This window comes from Amphiprion ocellaris, chromosome 1, assembly GCF_022539595.1.
Source record: "Amphiprion ocellaris isolate individual 3 ecotype Okinawa chromosome 1, ASM2253959v1, whole genome shotgun sequence".
NCBI lineage: Eukaryota > Metazoa > Chordata > Actinopteri > Pomacentridae > Amphiprion > Amphiprion ocellaris.
In genome coordinates this window covers 33808811-33825395 of record NC_072766.1, presented here as the reverse complement: position 1 = coordinate 33825395, position 16585 = coordinate 33808811, and the positions used below count along the sequence as shown (strand labels likewise).

The following is a 16585-nucleotide window of genomic DNA, read 5'->3' as shown; positions in this document are numbered from 1 at the left end:
AATCTGTAATTATGCGAGTACCGGCTTAATTTTCAGTGTTATAAAAAAGACGCAAGGGTTGTATCTTCCTTCAGGTAATCTATCGACTTTTGTGCCGATTGGTGGGCGGATCTAAATTGAGAATTTTCCTCTGAAAAGTGCGATTTTTGACCTTTATGAGTTACAGCTACAAGGACCAAAGCTATAAAATAGTTCTCTCTACTAAAGAACAGAGAACATTTTTTGTGGCGGTGCAAATAAAAGTACTTTTAGTACATTATTTTTCATTTTTCAGAAGAGTGTCGACATCAAGCTGCAAATCTCCCTGTTCCATACATAGAAAACACTTAATCTTCAAATATTCTGTATATGTCAAATTTAAATATGCAGGCTGAATACATGATCATAAGCTTGCACGCATACATATGCAGCCGTGGGCATTCAGGGCTGATCCCAGGGTAAACTGGTGCACGGCTCAGTTGGTGCAGATGAGTGACATGCTGGTTAGAAGTGGACTGAGCGACTCTGTAAGCCTCAGAACAGGGGAGGGGATTAAGGGGGGTACACGAATATGTGTGCCAACCTATTAAAGGAACAGCGTACCAAAACACGAAGCAACACACAAAGGCTTTTCAGGGATAACTGTACTCTGTGTCACACTCTGTACTCCACCACCTTTGTGGCACTGAGACTGAGACTAATTTCTCTATTGTAATACAATTAAGGATGGACTCAGAGAGAAGGGGGAAAATGTGAACACAGGAATGGTCGGCATGAATACCGTTCCCACCAAGATACCAAAATTCCAATCTCTTAGTTTTAAACATTTATGTATTTAATCTGGATTGTCTCATATTTAGCAAAACATGTCAGCTGCCCCAGAGAAAGCCTGAGGATCATGTACACAAGGCAATTTAAGCATAATATAATGCCTCCCACATAACATGCGAACTGCATAACTTTGGCAAAATGGAATTGACATTATTTTAGGGCTTTTGGTGTCCAAATAAACTGGTCGACTGCTTGGCCGATATGCTCTCATCCGACCAAATTCTCATTGATGATACAATCATTTTAATTAAATGAAAAGCGCTATATCAACTGCCTTCCAGGATAGTTCCCATATTTTTGATGGTAAGAGGCAAAGACTACCTGTAAACACCTCAGTGGTTTCAAAACTTTCAAATGGTTTAACCTAACGGAGACTGCTGGGTCTAACTTTACTAATCTTTTAATGAAAGTTGAGAAGCACATTTTCGATATTTGTCATTAATTGGGCCCGAATATCCGGAGCCCAGAAATTGCTATTCTGACCAGCCCTACAATTTAGTGCACTGTGGCCCATTAAGTTCATCTCACTCCTCGAGAATAATCAATTGGTTGGAGTTGGTATGATTTCTGTCCATGAAGATTTTCTTTTGTTTGACTGCATACTATGTAAAAACCTGAAACTTGTTACTTGCGCCACCGAACAGCAAAAGACGTAACTTGTATCTTGCATTCACTACAGTTCTGGCAACACTGTAGTAAGGGAGAACAGTAAAACCTCTCTGTTGTGTCAATATTAAGGCCAAGAATGTAAAATAAGCTCCAGCTGACAGAAAGCTTGACGAAGCAACGTGCCATTTTGTACGCACGTTACAATATATCATTTTCTTTAGGCTGCACATTTCTATATCCTAGCAATCACTGAAAACTGCAGCTTTTCTGAACAATACATGAATAGTCTATAAACCTTTATAACACTAACTTACTGCCCATTTTGCTTTAGAGTACACTCTGAAAACTTGGCAACATATCACAGAATGGCAACTGTTGAATAGGCTTTAGAATAAGCTCTTTTTCTGTCTAACACCGTACTACCAACAGACTGCGCTGCATGTGGAACTGAGATCGGAACCAATAGGCCTGCCTCCTACATAATGACTTTAGCCGTTCTTAAAAGCTTATAGCTTGTGCTGAAATCTGACACTGTGCAGAGGGCATCTGTTCTCCTGGAGGAGGACTCACCGTCAAAAACTAATTAGACACCACAATGGCTCTTATTCAGAGCTGCTTAGCCTGCTGCCCAAATGCACACCGGCAGAGATGGAGTAAAACTAGAGGAGCTGAACGAATGCTAATTTTTACGTCTTTTCTCTGATATTAAAGGCCAGATCATAACTGGGCTCAAAGTTTCTTAAAACATAGTCTTGAGTTCATAAAATGTCTAATTGTAAGATTTTAGCAGAAAAGACTTTTTACCACACACGCATTCAAATTTTGTCAGTATTGATTGATCGTCTTATGTTCTGTCAGCTTACTTAACTTCAAACATTTTTACTACCAAAATGCTAAAAGATAAGAGCAAAGGGGGGAGATTTTCAAGGTTATTTCAGTTTTATCTTACCCATAATTTTGCAGGTCTGAGATTGGAATACCTGTTTTTAATTATGACACTTCCTGCTATTGCTTATCAATCAATTGAAATCCCTTTTTTACTGAAACAGACCAGCATGAGCACGTGTGTTTTTTGCATGAAGTGATGTTGTCCTTAAGGTCCTTGGTCTGTTTGTTTTGTAGTGTTGGTTCACAAAGGGTCTTTTGTGTGCTTTTATAGTTTATTTACTGTAATCAGAGCATCCTTGTAAAAGAGAGCTTGTTGCACTCCTGTTTAAATAAAGCCTAAATAAATATCTAGTAAAGGCAATGTCTCATAAATTTTTACACAATAAAAAAACAACATCATAAGCAAGCAAACTGCAGTAACAACCCTATACTTCTATATAAGAGATTAAGATATGGGGTTGCTCAATTAAATACTTCACGAAACTGGTTAAGTGTCAGCAGGTTCAGGCTAAGCTTGAGAGTAATACGTCATTAAATACAATAGACTTTCTGTAACTCTTCAGTGTTTCCACCTACTGTATCTTGAACACAAGCCAACAAAATTTATGAGGCCCCACAAAACTGTTCTTTAAAATTTCATTTCCTAATGCTGCACTGCAGTCATTTTAAGGCTTTTACTGTGAAGTAGCTACAGCATTAGTCATTTTAGTCTTACGTCAGTTCTACACAAAGATCTGACCACTTTTCAGCATTTGCAGCAAGTGGCTCTATAAACAACTATATCTTGTTCAGTGAAGAACTTCAAAACGAGCTGTTGCCACAGTGAGTTGATGAGATGCAGAAGCGCTTACTGCAGTTTGGACAACCACCATAACAAGACACATGTGTAGCAGGTGTGCATACGAGGTGCAGCAGTAGCTCCAAGTACAGCTTTTAGGAATTAAAATGTACATTGCTTAAATGGTTTGTATTAATTTGGAAATCCTATCAGCAGGAGTTGGTGCAAAATTGGCTGACTTAAAAGTCAAGAACAGTCCTTATCTTAGTACTTTCTGACCACAAACAAGTTCCCTCTTTTACAGCAAAGGTATGGAGCGTCACCATCTTCAAGTCAAAAAGTAAACAGTTCACAAGAAACCAAAAATGTCATCACAGGATCTGCAGGTAACTCTGCAACTATTTGTGAAGCCCTTGCTGTCCAATATGATCATTAGAGCCAAACCAGTTTTCCAGCACAGGCAAAGAGCGCCTCTTTTGAATATACACACATGGACAAATTTGTTGGTGCCCTCTATTAAAGAAAGAAAAACCCACAATGGTCACTGAATTAACTTGAAACTGACAAAAGTTATAATAAATAAAAATTTACTGAAAAGGAATTAATGAAAATCAGACACTGCTTTTGAATTGTAGTTCAATAAAATCACTTTAAAAAAATAAACTAATGAGACTGGCCTGAACAAAAATTATGGGACCCTTAATTTAATATTTTGTTGCACAACCTTTTGAGCCAATCACTGCAATCAAGCGATTTCTGCACCTCTCAATGAGACTTCTGCACTTGTCAACAGATATTTTGGCCCACTCCTGTTGAGATCCAGTTGTCTCAGCTTTGAAGGGTTCCTTCTCCAGACTGCATGTTTCAGCTCCTTACACAGATGTTCAATAGGATTTAGATCAGGGCTCACAGAAGGGCACTTCAAAACAGTCCAATGTTTTTATTGTCTTAACCATTCTTGGGTGTTTTTAGCTGTGTGTTTTGGGTCATTAACCTGTTGGAGGACCCATGACCTGCAACTGAGACCAAGCTTTCTGACAATGGGCAGCACATTTCGCTCCAGGATGCTTTGATAGTCTTGAGATTACCTTAGAAGTCTGCACAGATTCAAGACACCCTGTGACAGATGAAGCCCCAGAACATAACCGAGCCTCCTCCATGTTTCACAGTAGGTACAGTGTTCTTTTCTTTGTAAGCTTAATTTTTACATCTGTGAACATAGAGCTGATGTGACTTGACAAATAGTTCCAGTTTTGTCTCATTTGTCCAAAGGACATTCTCCCAGAAGGTTTGTGGCTTTTCAATATGCAATTTGGCAAATTCCAGTCTCGTTTTTTTATGATTTACTTTCAACAGTGGTGTCCTCAAAGTGGACTTTCATTAAGTCCACTTTGGCTTAAACGGCGACGGATGGTGCAAGCTGACACGGATGTACCTTGGAATTCACCCCTAATCTCTTTCGAAGTTGTTCTGGGCTCTTTGGTTTCCATTCGTATTACCCATCTCTTCAATTTGTCATAAATTTTCCTCTTGCGGTGATGTCCAGGGAGGTTGGCTAATAGTCCAGTGGACCTTAAACTTCTGAATAATATGTGCAACAGGAACATCAAGCTGCTTGGAGACGGTCTTACAGCCTTTACCTTTAACATACTTCTCTGTAATTTTCATTTCTGCTCAGGCCAGTTTCATTAGCTTGTTTTTTTTTTACAATGATTCCACTGAACCACAATTCAAAAGCAATGTTCAGTTTTTATTAGCTAATCTTCAGTAAATTTTTATGTATTATTATATTTGTCAGTTTCAAGTTATTTCAGTGACCATTAAGGATTTTTCTTCTTTTAGCGGAAGGGTGCTAACAATCTTGTAAAAGTCTGTTGTTAAGTCTGGAGAGATGAATTAAAGCTGGAGTTATTCAGCCACAGTAGATACAACAGTATCTATTGTAGCAACAGCAGATATGTTTGGCACAAACCAAAGACAGCTTTTCAGGAGAAGAACAAAAAATCAACTGTGACTTATGGTGATGAAAATATTATGGTTTGAAGTTGCTACGCTGCTTCATGGATTGGACAGCCAGTAGTCATTGATTTAACTGTGAATTCTGCTTCACGTCAAAGAGCGCTTCAAGTAATGTGAGCCATCTGCTGTAAATCTGAAGGTGAACCAGAAGTGGATCGTTGAATAAGAGAACGATCCTAAGCACACTATTAAGTCCAACAAGGGGTGGCTAACAAGAAGAAATGGTTTTGGAATGGCCTACACACAGTCCAAATGTGAACCCCATTGAAAGGTTTTGAGGGTATTTGGAAAAAGGTAGTGCATTCAAGAAAACCCTTAAATATCCTGCAACTAAAGAGAATTTGCCAGAAGAGTGGTAAACATTTTCACTAATCTGATGTCTGCGACTAATGGACAATCACACAAAGCAGGTACAAATTACTGCAAGCTTCTGAGGACAGAGCTATACTTACTTTTCCTACAGAAAAATAGTACATGAATTTCTATTTTTGTTGAATAAATCACAGAAAATTGAAAATATATTACTTTATCTGTGAACATTCTATGAAAGAGGGTCAAAATATGGCAGAAAAGGTGACAATTCTTTCTTTTATACATTACTGTCCATGTATCAAGAGGTGACAGAATGCAATGAAAATGCCATTAGCTCCAGATACAGTGACCGTTTTCTTAAATAAAGCAGCAAATAACATAATGCATTGCTGCAGACAGCTAGTCTACAAAAAAGAAAGGAAAAGAGCTTTTGCAGACTTTAAGAACATAGAATACTTGGGAATGCTTGTAAGAGGATGACAGTAAAAAGCAACTGGCCTTTGAATCAAACTAAACAAAGCATCATGGCCTTTACTCCCGTCTTGTGTCTGTTTCCTTTTAAGCTACTAATTCAGCTCACATTTGGCAAAAGGCAACACTTGCACTCCGTCACTTTCATGTCACTGTGTGGAACAAGTCAGCCTTTGTCCCGCTGTCTTACCACCGTGCACTCTCAATTCATGCCATTGTGCCACTGACCAGAATACAGAATTTGGTCACTGCGGTCAATTGGCCCCTTCAGGATAAGAAGCAAAATATCACCAATACCAACCTGCCAAATTACACACACAGTTTTATTTTGACAGTACATAGCAGCAATGTTGAATTCTGACTTTTGCTGCATAAATGAAAGTCACTTTTTTCTGCCCATCGCATCAAAAAAAAAATCATTACTACAAGAATGAGTTTGCTAGCTCTTTTTCTTCCTCTTTCGCTTCTTACTAGATGTAACTGTTCCCCATCTTGCACAACAGTTTAAGCCAGATGGAAACAACATTTGAAGTTGTACAAGTTGAATGTGTATTCAACGTTGAAGGCTCAACTTCCTATCTTGAGTTTCAGGATGTCAAATGAAAAAATGCAACCAAAGCAATGTGATGGTCAATCTAACAGAGACAAGCACAGTATCCAATCCTCCCTAAAACTCATGGGTTTCACCATTATTTACATACATTTGGTGGCCACTTGTCTAAATAAATTTAAAGTGCATTACATCTCTATAGGAACAAGAGGTATGCAGAAATCCTCAAATGCGGAAAATCTATCCATCCAAAACAAACAATAGAAAGCAACTAATTTCCCCTTTTTAAGGATTTAGTTGTCAGTATATACTAGCATGATGTGCATTGGCCTGTGACAGTGGAGTTCATTCCCCGACTGTGGGACCAGAACAGAGAAGAGCCTTGACCGAGATGAGCAGCCACAGAGTGACAGGGAGGCCGGGTGACCTATTACTCAAACCAGCCTCCACGGATTGGATTTCATCGCCTCACCGCTACCTGGAGTAAGAGCCACTTGCGGTTTTTAAGGCAGTGCTGTTTATAGTCATAATGTCCGGTAAGACTTTTTTTAGCGCTAAACATTAACCTTTTTGAACAGAACATGATATCCCTTGTCTACAGTCTTTGGCTCACAGTACGACATAGAACTGGCAGCAGTACAGAAAAATCTTACACAAAGACAAAAACTGTACAGTCATGAAGACAGGATGTCCCAGCACGTGAAGGCCTTTTCAGACATGCACATCTGATGGCATCTGAACAAGTAAGCTTCATGTCTCAATGAAGAGGAAGTTATGACGGCAATCTTACTAGGTCAGACCATGTATCATTTCCATATCACTTTCAAGCAGCAGTACTTGAAGTTCTGTGAAATATTACGGGACTTTTTCCACATTTCTGCTCCAATACCAGAGGAAAAACATACAATGCATCTCCACAATTTCACATCTATTACTAATTGAAATACCCACACAAACACTTTACTGCAATGAAAACAGAGTTTGCAACAGGTCAAGTTAATGAGACTCACTAATAATCGCTAAAAGGAGCAGAAGTTTTGTTTTTTGCCTCCAGTCTTTTCTCTAAATTTATTAAACACCTGCAGCATTAGACAACAGCAGAATCCATATGAGAATTCTCCAAAGCAAGACAACTGAATGCATTTAAACACGTGGTACAACAGCAGTAACTTCTTTAACTACTTACAATTACAAACATGGAAACAGAATCAATCAGGATCTAACAGCAAGTCACACTGTGTACTTTTCTTCACCTCTGACAGATGAGCTGTCACATCCTGAGTCACAGTTTATCACCTAGAATTACGTCATTTGTTGGGTCGTGTATTTAGATTCCATCTTTTGTTTATTGGTGCACTATTATGCATTATACATCACTGTACTGTCCAATCTCATGTGTGCGACCAGTATCACTCATGTATCGTGGCTCAGTCCATCACTGTTCTGGATATGTCTAATGAAGCCATGTGGAGAAGTGACCTGTGTCTGAATGACAGAACGCTGTCACTTTAACAGATTGACGAAGCAGCTATGTATCCAATGTCTGAAAAGGGCCTGAGAGATCAAGCATCACATCACTCAATGATCTAAAACTAACCAATTATATCAGTTAGGGAAATGAGATACGAGTTAAGCTGTTCCGGTCGATTACTCTGAATTTCTTAATTCATAAACTGGATAAATCAATACAGCTCAAATATTGCATAATTGAGACTTGAAACTATGTATCTGCCAAAACATAAATACTGAGGTTTAGGATAGATGCAAAACTGCCAATCTGACCAATAACTCAAACTGTTGTGTTGATAGTTTTACAAATCCATGCTATACTCCATACATAATAGTCACACTTTCTCTGGTATCTCGTGTTGTCATGTTCACATCACACGTAACTGAAGTTTGACTCTTGAAAAGTATGAGAAAATCAAATGTTTGATAATAAAGCTAATCATGGCTTTTCCTGCATAGAGTAATTACTGCCACCCCTCAAAGAGGCTTTAGACGCTTCCTTAAGAGGTAAGAGCCAACAACAAAAGAAAATTGTCAGCACCAAATTGGTAAGAAGCAAGATGCATCATATAAGTTCCTATTTATCAAATGGCCTTAAAGGACAATAATACACATAGATTTCTGTAAGTAACACAGACTTATTGCCTTGACAGAGCAGTCATGTTTGGTGTTATGTGTAGTCAATCCCAAAAGACACTTTCTGAGACAGAAAAAACCCAGTTGCTGCTACCAGTTTTTCCTTTTTACTGCTACTTTTACTGCAATCTTCACAGCAGTTGTAGAACACAGCTGGGAATTCACTGCCAGCAGGCACAAACAGGGATGCCCAATTCAAGCACAATTATTACAAGCCCTGGGTGACACTGAAGCACAAAAACTGACTTTACCATAACGTGTGTGGGTCCTGATTTTCTATTATTTAAGACAGAACTAGTGCCAGTGAGCTGTACTCGAGATGACATCTGATCGTGGGATCATCAGACCAATCATACCTGCACACACAATACATATGGCAGACAAGAACAAATATGCACCATCCAACAGTTCAACACTGAAGCTGGAAAAAGCTGTTGACGTGTGAGCAAGCGGCCCTGGAATGTTTGTGCATTCCAGTCAAAGGGTACTCTCACCAGGAGGGAGGGAACAAGGGGGAAAATTGCACCTCCCCTTTACCTACCTACACAGCCTGGACACTTCTGACCAGTGCAATAGCTCAAAATGGCACAAATTTCATTCACATAGCAGCTTATCAGGCTCCAACTATATTTTCTTTTCAAATATTTCTTCAGTGTGTCATAACCGCTGACAACTTTTGCCAACTTTGTCATCAACTCTAAATGAAGTCTATAAATGGCATATCAGTTCAGATAAGTATCACTGGCCAAGAAAGTCACTCGTTTAGAATGTGGATATCTTCAACAGTCTCTTCCATAAAAGATGAAAATAGGAGAACAGAGTTGGTATGCAGCTAGAGCTAATTTCTTGGAAACACAACAAGTTAGCACTAAGGCTTCACAAAATTGGACAAAACTAACACTGCATTATTTTCTTTTTCTGATATATAAATTATGATGATTATGATATATATATATTTTAAAAACTGAGAAAAGCACTTAGGAACTTTTCTCATGCGATCTAACACTGGCAAAGACATCCATTATAATGAATATAATGAATATAATGAATATTTGCTTTGGATGTCTGTCTGACTTTGCACTAGTCATCAAACCTTTATGCTGCTGCTGTAAATGGTCAAATTAATTATTCGGTTGCATCGTGTAGTGGCCACAATTGGAAAAACTAGTAACTGTGCCTGTTTTTAGTCAACACCCTTTCTATAGCCAAAATATTTCCATACAAATAACACTGCAACCAAATCTTCCTTTACAATGTTTCTTCATGTTCCCTATTCACTTTGTTGTACACATGCTGACCCTGCATGTCAACAAACTGCATCTTTAAAAAAAAACAAAAATCACATCATATTCCTGTAATCTGACTATTGCACACATACACATTCCAACCTCAAAACTTAAACAATACTTTGTGCAGCCCTAACACAGCAACACAAAGGCAAAATAAGCACTAAACAAATAAGCACTAAGACATTTCGCACATAGGTGTTTCACAGCCTATAATTAATCGAATTATAAAAATCTGCATTCTGTTAGGGGATACTGACTTTTCTTGATTCTACATTCACAATATGATTACAAAACTGTCTTCTCATTCATTTAAGTCAGAATATTAATAGATCAACGTGTCAAAGATGGTCCAAAGTAGGTGATGTACTTTTACAAAATAAAATATAAACAGAAACTGAGAGAAAACTTTGTAAATAATCATGTATCAGTGAAAACAATAGACAGATGACACAAACTATAACTGCAATGTCCATGCTGCAATTCCCAGATGGAGGACCAGCGTTGCATCTCTCCCTACCTTTGTTTCCCTTTTAACACCATAAACTGTCAAATAAAAGAAACATGATGCTACAAATATTATTTGAAAACACCAAAAAAAATGTTGTGGAATGGAAATTTACAAGGAAACTACACTGAAAACAAAAGACTTTTGGACAGTGTGTGAACACCAGATTACAGCATATAAAGCACCTCTACATTTTTAACAGCTGGATTTTCTTGCCTTCCAGATACAAATCCCAGGAGGTCTGGCAGAAAGCCAGACGATCAGCTGACTGCACCACATCAGCATAAGCAGCAGCATGCATGCACACGTACAGACACACACAAAGAGCCCACGTCTCAACTCAGTTGTTCTAGTGTGACAGAAGGCCTCGGTTGCTTCTACACTGAATAAAAGGAAGTGAAAATCAATACGTACATTAGCATGGAGGTAGATTTCTGCTAACTGATCAACAATAATGCTGCCTACAAGGGTGACATTTTAAAGGCCAAAACAAAACAGGCACCACTATAGACATTCAGATAGAAGTCTGTAGAGGTGTTATTGTGTCGTGATGATCAAAAACTATGCTAGTTTTTGATTTGACACTTCATCACTCAAAACTTACACAAAATGCAATCAAATAAAAGTCTGCATAATCTTCACATTACTCATTGTGAGATGACAGTTCAAACCCTGGGTCAAAGATGCTGCATTACATGTATCCTAAACTGCAGCCTTCACGATTAGATAATTTTATTGTTTCAAATTGCAATTTCAATTCAAAAATCAAAAAATTGTTCAGCCCCAGTACAAACTGCATGATTTGAAGAATTTCTTTGGCTCGCTACAACCCTAAACCTGTCATCTACTACACTCTGAACTGTGATCATCCACAGTGTGAAAGTCTCTAGCTTTTGTCCATTATTTACTAAAAATCTGAGACAGAAACAGAAAATCAACAGCATGCTGACTTTATATACTCGGTGCACATTCAACCAAAAGTGCAGCAGTGCTTAACTGATGATCAACCTTCTGTTCTGTTCTCTTATGCATCATTAAAAGCTGGAAACCTGAACCCTTTGTTTTAAATATAAGACCATGGAAGGTAGAAACATGAGTCATTAATACAACAAAGACCTGCAAGCAGATGGACAAAGGTGGACTCATGACTTCTTTCACATTATATTATGCAAACAGTAGAAACAGAGACACGGCTATCACAAACTAATTACTGTAAAGAGCTTATTTCTGAATAATTGTATGCACACAGTAAAAAATAACACAGTTTAAAAAAATACACCACGGTACAAGGTTTTTTTGTACTCAACTTTGTATAACTCAACTTTGAAAGAAAGAAATTATATCAATTTTCCAAATCCCCTTTTGTTGAAAACTAAATATATTCTATATATGAGTGTATATACTTCTCCAATAAAAAAAACTAACTACCTATTTAATTGTTTTCTCAAGCAGTCAAATGGCTTGCAGCATACCACAGTGGATACAATTTGCCTTAGTTCACACCCCATTGCACTTTACAATCTCTTGGCCTTACAACTCCCAAAAATGTCAGACTCTGGTACCACTTTCTCTCGTGTGGTTGCCAAAGATCTGTAAGAGCTGTTATCCAAAAGTGAAACTGATACTTGGGCTAACAATGCTGCCAAGAGTCATGCAGCAGGGAAAGCTCCGCAGTGACACCAGTGTTTTCATGCTTAAAAGTAACAACGCAATGGTGATGTCCTTCTAAAAAAACAACGCACTAATCAGGGTTTTTCCTGCCTTAGAATGGGGATGACTACACACAAGCATGAACAGTTTGCATACAGTAGAAGCCAAAAGTCTGTTTACCTTATTTGACAGAAATCTATGCATTCTACTATTCCTGACCATTTCATAAACAAAATAAGGTAAGATAATCCTTTATTGCTCCCCATGCCAGGGGAAATTCACATTGTTACAGCAGCAGACATTTACATCAGCAAATAAACATAATAATATTAATTATAATATGTTCAAGGATGAAAAATGAAAATGAATAGATACAGTATTCATGCACTGTAGACAATAGCAAAATAAAGTGGCTTGAAAATAAATTTAAATGTCTGTTATGTTTGAGTAAATAAACCCCAATAATTAAACTGGTTAAAAACTACTTCATTTTGGCACTAGTGGTTTTCTTTTAGTACTGGCTAAAAATCTCTTTGGGGATCAACTAGTCTATTTGGAAAAACCCCTGAGTAAAGAAAAATAATATTAAATGTTTGAGTTGCAACATATTGATGGTATGAGGTGAGACCTGATATGTTTTAGAGTTTTATGAGGCAGCTTAGTCCAGGGCAGCTGCTGGAGCTGACAAATTTCAATTATTTTACATTTTAATTATCATCATTCAAGAAATGAAAAAGATCTCTGTCACTTACCTGTGGCAAAGCAGTGTTCAGTTGTCTCTGCAGCGAGTCCCTTTCATGACTAACTTCATGCAGTTTGCCCTGAGTCAGGCCCAGATTCTCCTGAGTCTCTCTCAGAGTCTCGAGAAGACGATCTCTCTCCTCCAGCATGGACACCATCAGCGACTCAAAGTGACCCTCCGAATCTGACTGTAGTGGGGAGCCAGAGCCCCGGCGACCGCTGCCGCCTCCCCCACCAGGCCCTTCAGCCTCGCTGATAGTGGGCATCACCTCACACATCATCTGTAACCATGGTTTGGCAGGACAGAGTAGGAGAAAACAGGAGAAGCAGCAGTGCGTAGATACAGAGGAGAGGGGAAGAAGATGAAGAAAAATGTTTATAACAGTTAGTAAAAATAGATGGTCAATTGCAATGTTTTGACTAAAATATCTGCTATATGGCCACAGCTAACAAGTACTTCCATTCTCAATGTAACTGTTGTTTTGTCTATAAAATTTCAGATAATGTTGATCAGCGTTTTCCAAAGCCCAAGATGATGTCCTCAAACGTCTTGTTTTGACCATAAGCCAAAGGTCATCACTTTACGATCATAGAAGAGGAAACTGAAAATATTCCCATTCACTACAATGGAATTAGATAGGCTGGACATTCATCAAAATAGCTGGTAGTTAATGTAATATTTGAGAGCTAATAAATTAATATTTGCTGCTCTGATCTGATCTATAATGCAAGCAGTTGAATCATACCTTCCAGTAAGACAATAAAAGGGTCAGTTTATACAATTTGTCTGGCAAAACTATCAAAATATATGAAACTATTCACTGTCTAAGACTACAGTTTAGCCAACATAACAGTTTTTAAATTTCTAAAATGTAAACTTTCGATGCACATAAATAAATTCTGATTTACAACTACCGTAGTTGAGAAGCAGTTTAAAGGTTTTGTCAAAGGCATCCACTGCAATTGAATCTCAAATAAACAAACCATTTCTATTAAATCCCCTCTTGCATAAGGTACTTTTTATTACCGGTAGTTGTGGTTCCCCCTCTCTGTCATAACCAGAATTTTGGACAAATTTCATTCCCCTCCTCAACATCAGCACAAACGTAGAACAAAGGAAATGTTTAAAAAAAATACATTGATTGCAACCAAATAATTTTGTGGAAACAAGGTACCACTTTCATGGAGTTTACATAGTTTAAGTAGTTTTAACTGTGATTTTAAAATCAGATCAGTATTGTTCATGTTCTAACAAAGATCTTGTCTTAACAGATTTGAGATAAAGCAGAAGACGGTCAGGCAGATTTAAAAGCACACCTCCGGGTGTGATTTAATCAGTAGACTGTACAGATACCACAGCACTGCCCAATGCAACAGCTTATATACTAAGCAGAAGGGAAAATAGAGTCAAATCAGCTGAACCTACTTACAGATTGCTAGTAATGGTTAACTGCTACTGGAAGATACTAGCCAAGAGCCAACAGTAAAATTAACCCACATTTTACTGTATAGAAAAGAACAGAGAGGCTTCAAACAATCAGAAAGCTGATTATCTTTAAGTTTATTGGGTAATTGCCATATCTGACAGCAGCTGGGATGGAAGGTCTGAGGAATTACAGCTAACCTCCACACCAAAGGGCTTAGGTCCTGTAGACAGACTGCTAGACAAAAAGCCAAGAATCATGTGAGCTGGATTTAACATACCTACAAGGAACAACAACTTACAAATTGGAGCAAGTGTAGCAGCCAGGGCTACCCCTTCATCTCATTCTTTGCCACTGCCTGAGATGCCAAAAGCCATTTCCTTTAAGAAATCAGTGTTCGGTTCAGTGCACCAACACTCAGCTATGCTGTGTCTTCCAGGGACTGTGTTCAAGAGCTGCATTATATTTGCTAATTAACATGACAAAATCAACTGGCTATCCTTAATTAAACAGCAATTAAAAACTGCATGTTTCAGGTGACAAACACTGTTTCTGGTGGAGTGAGTCAAACTTAACCTAATTTATGAGAAGCAAAACACAAAGCCAACGCTTCATATCGAGGTCAAGCCACCCAGGCTCAACAATGTTTATGAGGGGGAGGGTCACTCAGCATCCATGAGAGGTAGTGACAGATGGTGGGTTCAATGTGACTTAGCATCGGCGTGCCATACGTCAAACACTAAAGATGACAAATCAAGATATGAAAGTAGGAGACCGAAGTAAATATAAAATCACTTAGTGAACAGCATCAATTCTGCAGTATTTCTTTTGGCTGACAAAGATACATTGATAACTGAAAACCAAATGGCTTAACAAAAATTGATAATAAAAGCTGAAAGTATAAAACCAATCAAAATTTAACTTAGCATAGTAAGATTCATGTAATGAAGATTACAGTATAATGACTGAAGCAACCTCAGCCATGTATTATATATTAGGACAAAACATATATTGAATTTCATATGAAAATCACAATTTATAACAATCCAAATCGGGAAGACTGGAATTTAAGATTGTACAGCACATCTTATCCAAAGATTTGAACTGTTATATCAACAATTATTTGAATTCCTACAATTTCTACAATTTCATTTAGCCGCACTCCTGCCTTTCTTCTGGCATGACAGTCATGCTCTTGATGATATCTCATTTGGCAATGCTTCATGATAAGTTTTATATCTATCACTCAGCTAAAACTAAACTGGAGCTCGACTATAAATGAGACTGCAAGGAAATTGCAAAATCAGCCAGAAAAATATCAATTATAGATTTTTACAAAATTATTTAACCCATGTATACAATATTGTAAGATCTTAACCGTAATATTCAAATTGGACAGCTAAATCTGTATTACGCATAGTATTAAAAGGTCTTAACTGTAATACTTGAATAATAAATGTACATTTACATAATAAATAGTACTGTAGTGTTCAGACCTTGATATTTAAACTTGCTAGATAACTTAGCAGGTTACATTGGCTATTAATCTGTTGATTATTTTTCCAATTAATCGATTAGTTTTTTGGTCTAAAAAATGTCAAAAAACTGTGAAAAATATCAGTGTATCCCAGAGTGCAAGATGACAAATGTCTTCGTTTACACACAACACAAAGATATTCCGTTCACTGTCATAGAGAATAAAAGAAAATAGAAAACATTTACAATTAAGAAGCTGCAATCAGACTGTTATTAGTATTTTTAATACTCAAGTAGATCAATCGATTAACAAAACTGTTCAACAGTTGCCAAATAATCCATGATTCGAGTAATCGTTGCAGCTCTAACAGAAGTAACGGTGAGTTCAATCAGCGGTTTCCACTGTGATGTAGCTACATACATACGAAATGAAGACTATAACATATAGATGAAGTTATTTCGTGTGCACGTGTTTTTTCTCACCTTTGAAGTGTAACGTTATTCCAAATGTCCTTTATAATCCACGTTATTTTATGGCCAGTAAACAAAGTCCAGGTACTCCAATTGTATGTCACAGCCTTATCAAGCTTCAGAAATATCCAAAGTCATTTAGAAAATATAAATTCCACTCAGAGGTTGAGATGCATTAAGGCTGTGGGGGCAAAAAGGGGATAATTTCCTTAAGGCCTCAAAGCGAAACCCACATAAAGTGAAGAGGGGGGCAGTATTCCAAGTTTGGCCGGCTAACTCAACGTTAGCAGGCTAGCAATAAGTAAGCTGGTGATTCGATGATTGCATATCTGGATTTAAAGTGTCTTATCTTTGCATCTCAAAACAAACTGAAATAAAGTTAAACTTCTCGAAAATAACATCAAAAACAGCTGGACGTGTAAGGATACAATTAGGTGATACAGTTAC

The 16585-nt window shown here is 37.7% G+C and overlaps 1 protein-coding gene across 11 annotated transcripts in view; it reads right to left on the bottom strand.

Moving 5' to 3' along the window:
* ppfia1 (PTPRF interacting protein alpha 1) overlaps positions 1 to 16488 on the bottom strand; it is a 55647-nt gene extending 39159 nt beyond the window's left edge. For all 11 annotated transcript variants that reach the window (XM_055016300.1, XM_055016319.1, XM_055016279.1 and 8 more), the window contains exons 1-2: positions 16151 to 16488; positions 12779 to 13048 (exon numbers count right to left, since the gene is read on the bottom strand). In XM_055016300.1, the coding sequence (XP_054872275.1) occupies positions 12779 to 13048 (270 nt within the window). In that variant the 5' untranslated portion in view covers positions 16151 to 16488. The remainder of the gene's footprint in view (positions 1 to 12778; positions 13049 to 16150) is intronic.
* Positions 16489 to 16585: the final 97 nt, after the last annotated feature.